Source organism: Hyla sarda, chromosome 5 (genome assembly GCF_029499605.1).
Source record: "Hyla sarda isolate aHylSar1 chromosome 5, aHylSar1.hap1, whole genome shotgun sequence".
NCBI classification, from domain to species: Eukaryota; Metazoa; Chordata; class Amphibia; order Anura; family Hylidae; genus Hyla; species Hyla sarda.
The window spans coordinates 103,840,270-103,857,453 of NC_079193.1; the positions used below are offsets into that span (position 1 = coordinate 103,840,270).

At 40.5% G+C, this 17,184-nt stretch overlaps 1 protein-coding gene across 16 annotated transcripts in view; it reads right to left on the reverse strand.

The window, feature by feature from the left end:
- SLC4A7 (solute carrier family 4 member 7) overlaps positions 1-17,184 on the reverse strand; it is a 154,083-nt gene that overhangs the window by 103,650 nt on the left and 33,249 nt on the right. The window contains exon 1 of one of the 16 annotated variants that reach the window (XM_056520035.1): positions 10,942-11,072. The exons of the other annotated variants lie outside the window; for them this stretch is intronic. Coding sequence (XP_056376010.1) covers positions 10,942-10,977 — 36 coding nt within the window. The 5' untranslated portion in view covers positions 10,978-11,072. Of the gene's footprint in view, positions 1-10,941; positions 11,073-17,184 lie in introns of those variants that run through there. 16 annotated transcript variants of the gene reach the window in all.

A 17,184-nucleotide genomic window follows, 5' to 3' on the forward strand; every position in this document is an offset into this window, starting at 1 on the left:
CTAATTGTCTCCACTGAACGGTGAGTGCATACACCCTTTCTCCATTGTATCAGATTTGTAAGTTACTTCTATTTAAAAGTCTCAATTCTTCCAGTACTTAGCTGCTGCATGCTGCAGAGAAAGTTCTTTTCTTTCCTGTCTGACCACAGCGCTCTCTGTTGACAGCTCTGTCCAGAGCAGGATAGGTTCTTATGGGGATTTGCTCTGAACAGTTCCTGACATGGACAGTTCCATGGACAAAGGTGTCAGCAGAGAGCACTGTGGTCAGACAGAAAAAAAATTCTAACAGAAAAGAACTTCCTGTGGAGCATACAGCAGCTGAAAATTACTGGAAGGATTAAGATTTTTAAATAGAATTTACAAATCTGTTGAGTTTCAAAAAATTGTTTTCCCACCAGAGTACCCTTTTAATTGCATCAGACTCAGGTGGAAACACAAAAGGATATAACATGCTGCAGTACGGAGACACATTATTGATCGATCGGGGTCTAATCTCCTGAAAATGCGATAAATTTCAGATACTTAAATGGGCACTGTCAGATCCAAAAACTTTTTTTTTATATATGTTATTGATGAAAATTAACCCTTTTAAAAAAAAAAGGACCACAGGTTTTTCCGTTTTTGCACCTTTGTTTTTTCCTCATCCCCTTCTAAAAATCATAGTGCTTTCAATTTTGCACCTACAGACTCATGAGGGCTTATTCTTTGCGCCACCAATTGTACTTCAATCATTTCACCACAAAATTTACTACGAACCCAGGAAAAAAAAAATGCCATTTTGGCACTTTTGGGGGCTTCCGCTTCTATGCAGTGCACTTTCCGGTAAAAAGACACCATATATTTATTCTGTAGATCAATACGGTTACAAGGATACCCAATTTGTATAGGTTTTTCTTAATTTTTACATGCAGCAAAATTAGTATGCTTAAAATTGGCCCCTTTTGACCACTATAACCTTTTTATTTTTCCGTATATGGAGTGGTAAGAGGGCTCATTTTCTGCGCCATGATCTGAAGTTTTCATTGGTACCATTTTTGTTTTGATGGGACATTTTTCAGAGTATACAAAGTGACCAAAAATACACAATTTTGGACTTTGACTGTGCGGTTTAATTAAAGACATTTTTATAGTTCGGACATTTATACACGCAGTGATACCACATATGTTTATTTTTATTATGTTTTTATATTTTTTATATGAAATTTGGGAAAAGGGGGGTGTTTTAAACTTTTAATAAGGAAGGGGGTTAATGTGTGTTTTTTTAAACTAACTTTTTTTCTTCTTTTTTTTTTATATTTTATTAGTTCCCTTAGGAGACTTTTAGGAGGACTCATTAGATTCCTCATGCAGATCAATGAGGTTCCATAGAACCACATTGATCTGTGTGATCTGCACTCCATTGATAAAGCCTAGACCAGCAAGAGATAAGCCCTCCGGCTACCTCCACAGTGGATCACCCCCTCCCCCCGCGATCCAAAAGGAAGCATTTACAGGATGCCGCTGTCAGCGGCAATCTAAAGGGTTAATAGCCAGCAGCCGCATGTTGGCTATTAACGCCGGCCCTTAGCTACAAGAATCAGCTGAGGGCCGGCCGGTATGGCGCGGGCTCCAGTCGGGAGCCTGCGGAATACCCAGTTAATGGCACAAGGACGTGTAACACATGTCCTTGGTCGTTGACCAGTTAAAGACTTCGTTATATGGTTGTAAAAATTTTGGGGAATATTTAATTGAGAAAACTGCTCTTGAAAATCCCACCACTAGGGGTCCCCATTCCTACTGAGACACTAACCAGTCCTGCAGCAGCATTAGCTTGTCCATGAGTTATGGACAAGGCTGCATGAGCAGAAACGCCAAATCACCTCCCACCACCACAATAGAGGGATACGCCCCCTCCCCCTGAGAGGATTTCTAACACAGAGCTAATAAAAAAAGTATTTTTTATAAAAAAAATAGAAAAAAAATATTGGTGATAGAGACATAAAAATTAGATGTGCATGGTCAGTTAGGTACTGAGTAACATTTTATTGTGGCATCTGAAAGGATAGCACATTTTAAAGCGTACCTATTAAAAGGGATATTTATCACCTATCAACAGGATAAAAAAGGTCTGATTGTTGAGCCCCCATAATCACAAGACCTGAGCGCAACGCACCATAGCCAATAAATGTGGTGGCAGGACGTATGCTGGAACACTGTTTCATAGAAACAACTCCTCCAAGCATGACCTGGTAACTTCATACTCCCCTTCTAGAGATCAAATAGTTTTTCAAATGGTCAGAAAATACATTTGAAACACAAAAAGGCATCTTTAAAGTCAGCAACAGAGTAGTCCCAAAGATCACAGGAGTGAAATGATAAAGTCAATGGCCCCATAAGTAGCTGATCCATGTGGGTTTGACAACCATATGGGTATGGGGGGGGGGGGGGGGGTCACTTGTCCCACCGAGTGAATGAAGCGAACATACCGGTACATGCTTGGGCTACCAATCCATTCACTTGCTATAGAAGAAGATGGCCAAGTACAGAGCTCAGCTAGCTTCAGAAGCTCCATAGTGAATGAATGGAGCAGCAGCTGAATGTAAGTATGAATTATGGGGGGGGGGGGGGGGGGCTGGGTATGTGCAGACAGTGCACATGCTATTGCATGGTACTGAACAGAGTAAGAGATCGGTGTGTGCAATTTTATAGTGAATATAAAGTGTTAATAAATATGATTTAACCCCTTCCCTAATAGTCAGAATCACCCTCTTTTCCCATAAAAAAAAAACCTAATAAAAACTAAGTAAAAATAAAATCTAAACACATGTGGTATCTCCGCGTGCGCAAATGTCCAAGCTATAAGAATATATTGTTAATTAAACTGCAGAGTCAATGGCGTTCATGTAAAAAGATTCCCAAGTCCAAAATATATTTTTGGTCACTTTTTATACCATAAAAAAATATATATATATCAAAAATTCCAATCAAAACAAAAAATGGTACCGATAGAACCGTCAGGCGCAAAAAATGAGCCCTCATACATCCCCATATGCAGAAAAATAAAGTTATAGGTGTCAGAAGAGGACATTTTTAAACGTATAAATTTTCCTGCATGTAGTTATGATTTTTTCCAGAAGTATGACAAAATGAAACCTGTATAAGTAGGGTATCATTTTAATCGTATGGACCTACAGAATGATAAGGTGTCATTTTTTCCAAAAAAATGCACTTTGTAGAAACGGAAGCCCCCAACATTTACAAGGCTGCATTTTTTATTCAAGTTTATCCCACAATGACTTTTTTTCTTTTCCATTTCGCAGTGGATATTTGGGTAAAATGACTAATGTCACTGCAAAGTAGAATTGATCGCAAAAAAAAGCCATAATATGGAATTTTTGGTGGAAAATTGAAAGGGTTATGATTTTTAAAAGTTGAGGAAAAAACGAAAATGCAAAAAACTGAAAACGCTGAGTCCTTAAGGGGTTAAAGGTTTGAGTTTTGAATTTTTCTGCCAAAATACATGCTTCTTGGAAGTAATAGTAGTAGTATAAGCTGTGAACAGCTCCCAAAAAAACATAGCTACTATTATTACCAGAGACTGACAGAGGAATAGTGTTAGTTACGGCATGACCAGTGGAACTGAAAAATGATGGAGAAATTATTCAGTAAAACTTGTGTGAATATCTATTTTGTAATCTTAGCATGTGTCATGTAATTCTACCTGCCCTAACACATCTGCTGAAGGGTAAATGTGAAGAAACACAAGTTGGTCTTTCATGCAGCAGCTTTACACCGACAGCCATGTGCGAGCCAAGCTCGGGATGAGCCTCTAATCCTGACCTGCAGGATACAAGGCCGTCTGTGCTAGAAATTGAACTTTCATCATTTTATAGACTAAAAAGAAATAAGAAAAGTAAACAGACGTGTTTATGGACTAGAGACCCAGAAGAACGCCCTGTCATGTGTCATTCTTTGGGGGGGGGGGGGGGGGGTCTGAGTTGCACAGGGGACTGATAAAAGAGAAAAAGGAAATCCACCACAACCTGTCAATAGGGAGATGAATATTTGGTAAAAAAAGAGAAAGTTACCCAAGTTTTTCTGAATGTCTATATTGTTTATGCTGTGCTAAAATGCCCTGGCGTTCTGGAGAAGCTGAATTTAGTGGCAGATTATTGGAAGATATTTGGTGCCAACCATGTACAATCTAGACTAGTCCATCTCCACAGGCCATGTCCATACTTTGTCAGCTCTCCCCACTTCTGGACCATACACAAAGCAGATAGTCTGAAGGATGGAACCAGCTGCATAGAGTACATTATCATCCTGTGTGTGCCAATGAAATCTGTGAAAAAAACATGCTTGTATACAACCCAGGGGTGTGCAAAGTAAAAAAAAAAAATTAAAAAAAAAAAAAAACACTAAATTGTCCAAGGGACTAAAACGGGAGCACAATCTACTTGTCCACTTGTCCTGGTGGTAAACAAAATAATTGCAACCAAAATAGTATGTTAATAAATCTTAATAGGCAGACCAGTATGTCACCCCATTAGGTGGACAGGGCCCCTGATAAACAATTCCCCCCCATTAAGTAGGTAATCCCCCTTCATGTAGGTATGTCCCATCATCAGGTAGGCAAATACGGCTTCCCCTGTAGGTAAATAATGTCCCAGATTTGTTCCCCCTTGATAGAATGGTATGGCTTCCTCAGTAGTTAGAGCCCCAGATAGATATGTCACCCATCAGTAGGTGGGAAGGACTCCCTAGGAAGTAGATATGGCACCAGATAGATATGATCCCTATTAGGTAGAGCTCCCCCAGTAGGCCAGATAGATGTGCACCATGTTTCCCCCTTAATCCTCCCCCGTGCCCTTATATGCCAGCCTCTGATCCCCCTGGGCAATCATATGCAAGTCTCTGATCCCCCTGGGCAATCATATGCAAGCCTCTGATCCCCTTGTGCCATTATATGCCAGCCCCCCCCCCCCCCCTTATCACCTCTCCTGCCACATTTACTTATTAATTCACCAAAGCAATCTTCTTTATCCAATCCCCTGCTATGCATTACCCGTTACTGTGTCCCCCGGTACGGTCAGGGGCTGAACATTTCGGCGGGCCTGGTGCTGGCTGCTGTTGCGGGACCACATCCTCTGTTCTGACTAAAATCCACGAATTGAGTGATGTCATAACACGCACCTACGCCAGGACACTAATGTTCTGCACGGCTCACTATTGGCTGCAGCATACAGCTACAGTTTATCGGAGTTAAGTGCATGTCCTGGGCGTCGGGCGATACGATTTCCACACCCCCGCATCCAATGTATACAGGAACACTTCAGTTACCTACTATATTTAAAAAAAGCGCTCCTTGACCTGAGAAGACAAAGACAAGCTAGACAAGATATTTTTCTACTAATTTAACATTCTGACTATTTTGGATGAATAGTACTACTGACCCAATTATCCAACGTAATATTACTGTATAGTCAAAAAACATATTATACAGAGACCAGAGAGGTTTAAGACACGTATGCAATACAATATGCAGTATTTGCAATTGTATTTTGAGGCTACTTAAAATGCACTTTGTTCTTATGAATAATGACTATAGTGCAGTGCTATGTAGGGTAGTCATTTTTCTAATGCATTTATAATTTGAATTTGGCACCTAAAAGCCTCAACATAGGCTCTGTTCTCCCCACAGCTTGTAGCTAAGCAAACCCCATCCCCAGTGCGAACACAAGCGCAGTGCGAGTTTTTTTTGCAATGGGTCTTGGGCTGGAGAGGGTTGTTAGTTGTCATAGAAACATTAAATGTACACTTTAAAGGAAATTTGCAGTGCTATAAAACAGCATAAAATGGTTTTGTTCCTTCAAGACAACCATTCCCAAAGGAAAGTCTCCACAGTGATTAGCAGATCTTAATGGGCCAGCTTCCGAAACCACTGAAAATCAGCTGGTATTACATGTTGTATGTATTCACAAAAATGTATTACATGGATGCCCTCCAGGGTGGGAGTTCTGCTTATTCTGGCTGTTACATGTGGATACTCACAAGGGTACCCACCCTCCTGTTGTACACATAGATTAACATTACAATGCATATAATGAGGAAAATGCACTAATGTATTTTGTTTTCAGTTCATCACCTTCAAGACTACATTCACATGAAATTCTGGCGATACATTCAGCGTATACTTTAGCATACTGCCAAACAGGTATGACATTGTATACCCAAGAATACTTGTGGCAAGCCTATTGCATTTAATTGATAAGACCATCTACTAGTGACTACATTGGTCCATTTCCTGAATATATAGTGGGAACCGTGCAGACAGTTACTATATTACATCTATTTCCTGAATATATAGTGAGAACCGTGCAGACAGTTACTACATTACGTCTATTTCCTGAAGTATACTAACAGACATTATAAGCAACAGTCCCAAACAACACTTACCAATATTACCACGTAACAAACATGGTATGGTCATTCTCAAAGTACTGAGGTTTGAGCGCCCAGGGGGTGGGTTCCATTGCCTCTTCATAGCATGTTTTAATTGATTTTATAGGGATTTTCTGTGTATTGTGTATTATGTGTAATTAATAAAGTATTGTATTTTTCATTATTTAGTGTGCGCCATCTTGGAGTGTTTTATTTTTTATTTTTTTTGAATTGTGGAACTCTTTAAAGGGTAGCTCCCACCAACCCTCTCTTTTTTTTTTTTTCTGTCCCTGCCTATTGCCCTTCTATCCCTAACCCCCTCCCTGCCTTTATTTTCATATTTATTGACTAATAATTGCCATTTTGTCTGCCTGGTAGTGTGCTCACTACCAGGCAGACTTCCCCAGCAGGCACCACGTCACTGATGCCTGCTGGGGGGGGGACTTCCGCCCTTAGTTCTAACAGGGTGCCTCCAGCTGTTTCACAACTACAACTCCCAGCATGCCCTGACATCTACTAGCTTACAGGGCATGCTGGCAGTTGTAGTGGGGAAACAACTGAAGGCACCCATTTGTACCAACCTTCCGCCCCCACCCCCCTCACCTCCGGTCGCTCAGATGGATAGAAGAAGCCGGGACCGCGAACTCTGCGCTGCGCGGCGAGCTGCGGAGAAACGGGAAATCCAGATGCAGGACGTGCCGGGGAATCCAATTCAGTTACCGGAGTCTGCAGAGAGAGTGCAGACTCCATCTGGGCTGAGGTACAGGCTGCGTGCATTGTGCGGCCAGGGCGGCTGCTCCTGGACTTTACTGCGCTGGCTTCCTGCCTGTTTGATTGACAGACAGGAAGCCAGCGCGCAGTGAATGAATTTCGACTCATTTGCCCGGCTGAAAGGAGTCGAAATTTTGTAGTGACGTCACTGCAGAATGCATTCGGCCACTAGGAGGGCGACCCCTAGTGGCCGAATTTAAAAGTGATTTTAAACTGTTTTAAAATCACTTTTTTTTATTAAACTATATTAGAGATATGTTGTAGTACTTAAGTACTACAACATATCAATTTTTTGTTTTCATGACAGTGCCCATTTAATCACTAGGGCAGCACACAAGTTTTTTATTTGGTTGAACCTCCCAATTTTTTATTTTATTTTTTTACAGTTTGGACCATCAAAACATGTCACAAGTATTTGTAAACTTAATGCCTATATGTTTTTGATGTATACCATGAACATAACACAATGGTGGTCCAACATGGCATCTTAACCCCTTAAGGACCACAGGTTTTTCAGTTTTTACCTCCTCACCCTTTAAAAATCATAACCCTTTCAATTTTGCACATATAAATCCATATGATAGCTTCTTTTCTTGCACCGCCAATTCTACTTTGCAGTGACAGTCATTTTACCCAAAAATATACTGTGAAACGGAAATAAATTAATAAATCATTGTGCGACGAAAGTGAAGAAAAAAAAAAGCCATTTTGTAAATTTTGGGGGCTTCCGTTTCTACACAGTACATTTTTCGGTAAAAATGACACCTCTTTATTCTGTAGGTCCACACGATTAAAATGATACCCCACTTATATAGGTTTGATATTGTCGTACTTCTGGAAAAAATCATAACTACATGCAGGAAAATGTATACATTTAAAATGGTCATCTTCTGACCCCTATAACTTAATTTTACCATGTATAGGGCGGTATGAGGGCTAATTTTTTGCGCCATGATCTGAAGTTTTTAGCGGTACCATTTATTGATCTGACTTTTTTATTCATTTTTTTCATGATCTAAAAAAAGTGACCACAAATAAGCTATTTTGGACTTGAATTTTTTTGCACGTACGCCATTGACTGTGCGGTTGAATTAAGGATGATATATTTTTATAGTTTGGACATTTACGCACGTGAAGATACCACATGTTCATATTTATTTTTATCTACTTTTTTTTAATGGGAAAAGGGGTGTGATTTGGACTTTTATTAGGGAAAGGGTTAAATCAGATTTATTAATATATTTTTATTTATTTATTTATTTATTTATTTTTTACACTTTTTATTTGCAGTGTTCTAGCTCCCATAGGGGGCTATAACACTGCACACACTGATCTTTTACACTGATCACTGCAAATCCATAGCTTTGCATTGATCAGTGTTATCGGTGGTCGATTGCTCAAGCCTGAATCTCAGGCTTGGAGCAATCAATCGACGATCGGGCGCGCCGGAGTAAGGCAAGAGGACCTCCGCTCGTGTCCTAGCTGATCCGGACCACCGTAGTGAAAATGCGGTGTCCCGATCAGCCCCCCTGAGCAGCCGGGAAGCTTTTACTTTCGTTTTAGACGTGGCGTTCAACTTTGAACGCAGCATCTAAAGGGTTAATAGCGTGTGGCACCGCGATCGCTGCCACGCGCTATTAGCCCCGGGTCCCTGCTTCATGCAGGAACTGACCAGATATCACACGGAGTCACCACATGACCCCGCGTTCTATCGCGGGAGCCGGCCAAGGACGTAAATATACGTCCTTTGTCGTTAAGAGGTATTCCATGATTTTTAAAAAAAAAATTATTTGACTATGCTACAGGGGCTGTAAAGTTAGTGTAGTTCATAATATTGTGTCTAACTTTGTGTGACTGTTTTCTCACAATTCTTATGTGATTTTCACTCCAATATTTAAACAAAATGACTGTCTCAGATTTTTCCCAGGTTGCAGTGCAGCTGAGACCTGACTCACTAATCAGCTGATGACAGGGATCCTGTCTGCTTCAATGGGTGGAGCGATCGCTTGGTGGGAGAGAGATCAATCTGCAACTAATGCAACAGCTGTAAGGCACCCTGATTGAAAACCACAGGTCTTTTGAATGGATGCAGCTCATTTACTGTATATACTCTAGTATAAGAGTTTTTCGTGCTGAAAACACCCCCCTCTGCTTATACTCGAGTGAACTCTCCACCCTCAGTGGTCTTCAACCTGCGGACCTCCAGAGGTTTCAAAACTACAACTCCCAGCATGCCCGGACAGCCGATGGCTGTCCAGGCATGCTGGGAGTTGTAGTTTTGGAACATCTGGAGGTCCGCAGGTTGCAGACCACTGTTAAATCAGACATTGACAAGCGGTGATGATGAAGGGGGTGGTGTGGGATGATGACAGGGTAATGATGACAGGCGGTGATGATGAAGGGGGGGTGTGGGATGATGACAGGGGGATGATGACAGGCGGGGATGATGACAGGCGGGGATGATGACAGGGTGATTATGATGAGGGTGTTGATGATCTGGATGATGATGGGGGGGGGATGATTTATTTCCCACCCTAGGCTTATAGTCGAGTCAATGACTTTTCCTGGGTTTTTGGGGTGAAATTAGGGGCCTCGGCTTATATTCGGGTCGGCTTATACTAGAGTATATACGGTATATGTTTCAATGGGTGGGGTGGCTAATGTGTGGCAGGGAGGAAAATAGAATTATGGGATTTGTAGTCAAAAGAAAACTGAAACAGGAAATACCAGTTCACAAAAACTAGCCACAGTGTTATGCCAATCTCACAACATAGCCATTTAGCCCCAAGACAAGTGCAGATCCTTCCTAAGCATGTCCATTATGGACTGTCAGGTAAGTACTAAAATCACATTATGGTGGATAACCCCTTTAAACATGGAATGAAAACAAAATGTATATTAAAAGGTTGCCTAGGTTTTGTTTGTTTGGAAATTATATCAACTGTGAAGTAGCTGCCTCTGCCTGAAGGTGTGCAAGTATATGCCATCACATTGTCTCCACCAGATGGATGACAGCACGACCGCCATAGTTCAGAACTGTGGATACTCCGGCACAATCTTTGTACCTCCATGAGTTTCCTTTGACACACATACCAAACTTTTCCAAGCAGGCTTGACTGAAGGGAGCACAGCACTGACTGCAGCCAAGAAACTGGATTTAGCTGTAAGCACTCGTGCTCTACCACAACAATACTATATGGCTAACATTTACATAAAAGGCATCAAATGGGGGAGGTCAGAGGTGCCCTGCACCCAGAAAGGCAGACATTTAGCTGTAAACTGATTACCTTCAGGCATGGAATCAGCTTAGCCTAAACCTAAAGCGGATCAGCGTCATGCTGCAGCACACTTAGATGACAGTGACAGGGTGTCACTATATTTTATGCTTCTTACTTACAATATTGTTAAACTACAATAACATTCTTACTGCTTTATTAGTCTTTTCTCGACTGTCACAATGTGTAAAGATATGTACAATTGGCAATACAATATACTATTACCACTACTACTCCAATTTCCTATCACTCATAGGAGAAAAGATAGCATGAAAGGATCTCAACCTACCTCACGTATCTACCTAGACAGTGCAAACATTTGTTGCAGTCAGAAAAGAATCAGTAATGTGGAACAGAAAAGACATGACAACGTGCGTAGACACAAAAGAAGCGCCTGCTGAACGCATACTGCAGCCTGGTGTCCTTAATAAGACATTTTCTATCTCCAATCAATAAACAGTCATATTAAACTTACAGCCATCATATCCTTGCGGGCACGGCTTCTCTCCATGCTGGTTTTTCTAGGTATAAAGCATGTCCTTGACGTGAAGCTGTGTAATGCAATCCAGCCAGAGCTGATCTGTGCAGCAGAGTACGTGACTGCTTTCTGATGGTGCTGTCATACTGACACTCCAGCCTCCATCCAATCCGCAGAGAGGGCAGTCACCTCTGCATCACACTACTGAAGATTTGGGGAACAGACCTTCACAGTTTTTTCTTCTGCTAATAAAAAAAAAAAAAAAAAAAAAAAGGGAGGTTGCCCCTATCCAGATACTATACACACACACACACACACACACAAAACACTGGTAACCCTGAGGATACCTGGTTTCATGGTTATTACAGAAACTTTCTCAGATGTATTCATTTTTTGGGGGCCTGTAAACATAGAGCACATCTCAAATATAGCAGCCAAGCCATTTCATGGGAAAACACACAGCAGGGATACTCTGCTTCCAAGTTAGACTCAAGCGTCTGAAAAAGGTCTGTACCCAGAAAATGCTATATTTATAACAGAGTGGAAAGACTTTATGGTGAATGCTGTGTCTATTACATTTCCCACAAAAGCAGCTTTCATAATGCTGTTGTGCCTCGTCCTAAAATGATAAAGGCTAAAAATCTATATGAAATAAAAGTTATCCTATTCATAGAATACTGAAAAGGGAGCAGGGTTCCTTGCAACCATGAATTAAAAAAAAAAAAAAAAAAATCCATTAAAAAAAAAAAGTGCTCTTCAGACATTAGCACAATAATCTGCTTAGCAGACTTTTTTTTATTTTAGCAACAATGATGAATAAAAGGGTATGTTTACAACTAGCACGAGTATAAGTGTCCAAATTAGGTCCAGTTCCAAGGCATATATAGTAATTTTGCAGGACCCAAAAGTGCTGCACACTATTCACACAAAAATATAAACCAACCACACAAAATCGACTGAAATGATTCCAGTTTAGGTACACAGTGGTATGTGTCAGCATACCAGTCTGTCGATTTGGTGACAAATACCACAACATACTTATGGAAAAGTTAAAAAACATGCCCCAAGGCCAGGTTCACACCACGGAATCTGCTGGAGTCCCTGAGGCCAGTGCGGATTACGTTACCATCCCCATAGACAGCAATGTATTTCTGAGCTGATCCACTGAAAGAATGTTTATGTGCACAAATACTTTCTGCAGATTGTAGTCTATGAGGAGAGCACTGCAGTCTGCGCAAACCTGGCGGCACCCATTGGGATTGTCGGTGGAAATTGTTGCTGCTGTTGATAAATCTGGGCCATGGTTGTTGCCCATGTGAACATACCTGGGCGTTAATTAATTAATTAATAGTAAAGTCATTGGAAAGTAGACCAGTCAGCTGTACAGACATTTCTATAAATGCTTGGATTATTTTATGGGGAATATGACCTCTCTATTGTGCCATTCTTTTCTTATTTTTCCCTGAAGAATCTAAGTAAATTTCCCACTGGGCAGTACCACTCTCCTTGTTATAGGGTGCGTCCCTTCACAGTCTGACAACATACAATCAAAGTGTATAGAAGTGTTTGTGTAGTGTCAGAAGGGAAATGTATGCTTTAACTATTAAAATAAAAAAAGTAGATATCCGTGTCCTTTCATGCTTCTGTCCCATAAATGGTTTGGCTCACTTGTGGGCGATCAGCTGATCATTAGTGGGTGCCTGGAGAGAGGGAAGCACCATGCAGCAAGTGTAGCAGGTGCAAAAGCACAGACTCTAGGGCAGGTACATTTAAAAAAGGGCAGGTACATGTAGAGCTGGGCAGTATCACAGTATTTTTGTAAGTTATGGCGGTTCCACAGTATTTAACATTAATTTAATCCCCCCCACCCCATCATGTGACCTGTGGGCGCTGCTTCTCCCCCCTGGTTTATCAGCCCAGTCCCTTTAAAGGAGATATTCAGTGCTAAAAACATATCCCCTATCCTTGAAATCTAAAGGAAGATTAGGTAGTGAAGTCAGAGTGTGTGTTCTATAAGAGTGTACCAAACAAAACGCAAGCCTCATATTTTAATACCATTTTATGGAAGAAGTTTACTTTTATCTTAGAACCAGCACACTATTTTTGGAAAAGGGTCATCCAGGTGTTTGCCACTTCTCCTTCCTGCTCTTATGTAATACATCCTGTACCATCAGCAGATTCTCAATACTTTACTCATTTCTGTCTGTGCAGAAAGGAAGAGGTGTTCATTACACACATCTATGTAGGAGGCCGGAGATCACTACAAAAGGCCCTTCAGAACATCCCCACACAGAACAAGATCAGTCACACTTCTACAGCTTAGGTTTCATAGTGGATCTAGCATTTCCAAAATAATAGTAATAATGACCCAGATTTATCAAACTGTGTGAGAGAAAAAGTGAGGGATTTTTTCAACAGCAACCAATCACAGCTCAGCTTTCACTTTACCAGAGCTGTGATTGGTTGCTGTGGGGAAATCCCTCCACTTTTTCTCTCACACAGTTTGATAAATCTGGGCCAATGTTTTTAAACAATTTGGATCTAAAGGACACCTCATTTTCTTTTGGTAGCTGTCAAACCATCTTACGCCTGCTGTTAATGAATTGGTCATGCCATTTAATGCATAGGTCAAAATTGATGAATTATGTGAAATTAAAAACATTTCAAATGTATAAGCATGTCCTGCTTCAGAGATCTAGACTAATCCTCCACATAGAAGATATATGTAATCCAGCTTCCTAACTTCAATTCTTTCAATTCTTCAATCCATTAAAACTTAACAAAAAAGTGCAGGATAAAAGCCAAATGAAACACTGACGCGTTTCGGTTTATAAGAAAACCTTATTCATAGAGATATTTTACAGAGGAGAGTGTTCAGTATCTATACCTTCTCAAAGAGATCAGTTTGGATAGGACACACCTTCCATAGGGCGTGAATTCCAACAGTGCAAATTATACTAAGTAGTTGCAGGTATACGAGCAGGTGTATATGTTACGAATGCATAGAAAAAAAATTTATTCAAAGAACAGTTTCAAATAAATATATGCATAGGTACAGGTAGGTACGTGTATTTAACAAAGTTAATAGATATAAGAAAGATTGTTTTTATAGTTCAATCCTCGTGGGTATCTGGTTAAATATATATTAGATGCCCTGTCATTCCTACTCGCACACAATTTTTTCTGCTTTGATTTACAATACTAATTACAGACAACTGGATGCCCTATGGGAGCAAAATTCTCCTCATCGCTGGCAAACCTTTATATGGCCCACTGGGAGGAGGTGGTCCTATTTAATACCACCAATCCATTTTTCCATCTAATTGGATGGTATGGAAGATACTTGGACAACCTCCTCCTAGTGTGGCTTGTTGAATTCAAAAAGTTTCTCACCCATAACCAATACTATCTATGATTCACTACCCAATGTGATAATCTCAATTACAATTTTTGGGATGTTACACTAATGCGTAACCCACAATCAAAAAAAAATCAGAACTAAACTGTATTGAAAGCAAACTGCAGGCAACAGATTGTTACATGAAGAAAGCAGTCATCCATGGCAGGTTATTAAAAAATCTACCTTTAGTGGAGTTGTGCGAGAGAGAAGGACATGCTCAGAAAACCATGAATACTTGAGAGCCTGTACAGATTTATCCAATCGTTTAATATCGAGAGGATATACACAAACTGATAGTCAACGAGCTATAAATATTGTCAATTCTAAAACCACAAGGACATTACCTAAAAAATAAACCATATTCACTTCAACAGAATTGCAAATCTCTACAGCCTGACTTTCTTACATTTAGTACAGCGTATAGCACGGACTTTGAACAAATAAAACAAATTTCTTTGAAACACTTACCTGTCCTTCACCATGAAACTGTCAAAAATATTGCATGGAGGAGTCAGAATAGTCCCCCATAAGGGAAAATCGTTCTACAATCAGTCGTCCCCAAGTGATCTTTGGCTGAATTGTACAGGAACCTACAGATGTGGCCACACACTATGCAACTTGTGCAATTATATCTATAGTTCCAATACATTTAAATCTTCATCTACTGGGACCAGTTACAATATTAAATCATTTATTAACTGTCATACTACACATGTCATCTATCTTGCTACATGCATTTCCTGTAATCTACAATATATCGGTTGCACAACTAGAAAATTTAAAAAACAAGAATTTCCGAACATCTCACACTCGGCAATCAACTCCTAACCCCTCACCGAACTATGTCTGGACTCACAAAACATCTACTAGAAAAACATGCTGCAGATCCATCTAATCTGTGCATACAAGGAATCGAAAGAGTTAAACCACCTAGACGAGGTGGCGACTGGAGTAAACTGGTGTTTAGATGGGAGGCATTTTGGATCCCACAAGGACTGAACTATAAAAAAAAAAAAAAAAAAAAAAAAAACCTCTCTCTTATATCTATTAACTTACTTTGTAAAATACACATATCTACCTGTATGTATTTATTAGTTCATGCATATATTTGACACTGTTCTTTGAATACATTTTTTCTATGCATTCTTAGCATATACACCTGCAACTACTTAGTATAATTTGCACTGTTGGAATTCACGCCCTATGGAAGGCGTGTCTTATCCAAACTGATCTTTTTGAGCAGGTATATATACTGAATACTCTCCTCTGTAAAATATCGCTATGAATAAGGTTTTCTTTAAAACCAAAATGCGTCGGATTTTCATTTGGCTTTTATCCTGCACTTTTGTTACGTTTTAATGGATTGAATAAAGAATTGAAGTTTTAGGAAGCTGGATTACATATATCTTCTATTATTGAACATCTGGGATCCGGCCCATTACTCCGTGCTTCCTTGGAAGGATCCTCCAGAACTAGAGGACTGATTACAACACATTCTGAGCTGACTCTTTGCTTTTTCTACTCTTTAATCCTCCACATGCCTGCATTGCTTGAACAACTGTTGCCCTTGGTTTCGACCCACTAAAGTGGGTCACACATGCTCAGGTTAAAGGACAACTGTAGTGGTACACGTTTTTATGTGCCCGGGCCTAAAAAAAAAAAAAAAAAAAAAAAAAAAAAAAAATGTATACATACCTTCCTACAAGCCCCCGTTGGTCCGGCACAAGCCCCCGTTGGTCCGGCATAAGCCTCACGGTCCAGCAGTGCTGACGTTAATCCACTTCCTGGGGACGGGGACGCCGCAGAGCCGTCGGTGCATCACAGGCTGTAGCGATGTCACGCCCCGGCCTGTGATAGGCTGAGCCCACTGTCATGTAAGAAGCTGGCCAGAGCTCCTTACATGACAGTGGGCTCAGCCTATCACAGGCCGGGGCGGGACATCGCTATGGCTGGTGATACGCTGACTGCTCTGCGGCGTCCACGTCCCCAGGAAGTGGAATAACGTCATCACTGCCGGACCGTGAGGCCTGTGCCGGACCAACGGGGGCTTGTAGGAAGGTATGTAGGAGTTTATTTTATTTATTTTTTAGGCCCAGGCATATATAAAAGTGTACCACTACAGTTGTCCTTTAACTTCTGTAATGCCTGTTAAGCCACGCCTCTTCCTAGCAACAGACAAATCACACCCCCTTTCTAACATCATCCCCCCCCATATCATAGCTCATCAAGACACACACCCTACTGATGCCATCCCCTCCTACACCATCTGGAATAAAAAAAATAAACCCTTTTACACACTCAAAATACACATATATGATTTTCCTGTAGATAGTATTTAATGACCACATGAGCTTTTCTGCTGTTCTATACAATTCTGTCCTCTTATACATAAAATTTATATGTAAGGGTACAGTCACATTCAGTATATTTATAAATCATTGGACAAGAGATGAAAAGATGTCTGTTCCTGGTGGTAGCAGAAGACCATAAACAAGGCTCACGTATACCAAGTACACTCGGTATGTAGCCCATCTGTAATTTCACATTACTTGGTCTAAATATAGAATGATGTATCTGCAGCAATCCTTCCAAGCTACATGGTCCTTAATAAATTATACTAGGGTTTCTTAATAAAAAGGGAGTGTGAAGTAGCATCTGGAATCAGAAACCAATGTAGATATACATTAGGCGTTTCTGTATTGTCTATAACCGCATATGTATCTTTTTACCTATATTCGTAAAAGGGACTTGAGACTGTATTGTCTCTACCATTTGAGTATTCAATCTGAGGTGACTTAATACTAAAAAATATAAATGGGGGTGAATTTAGGCACATGGAA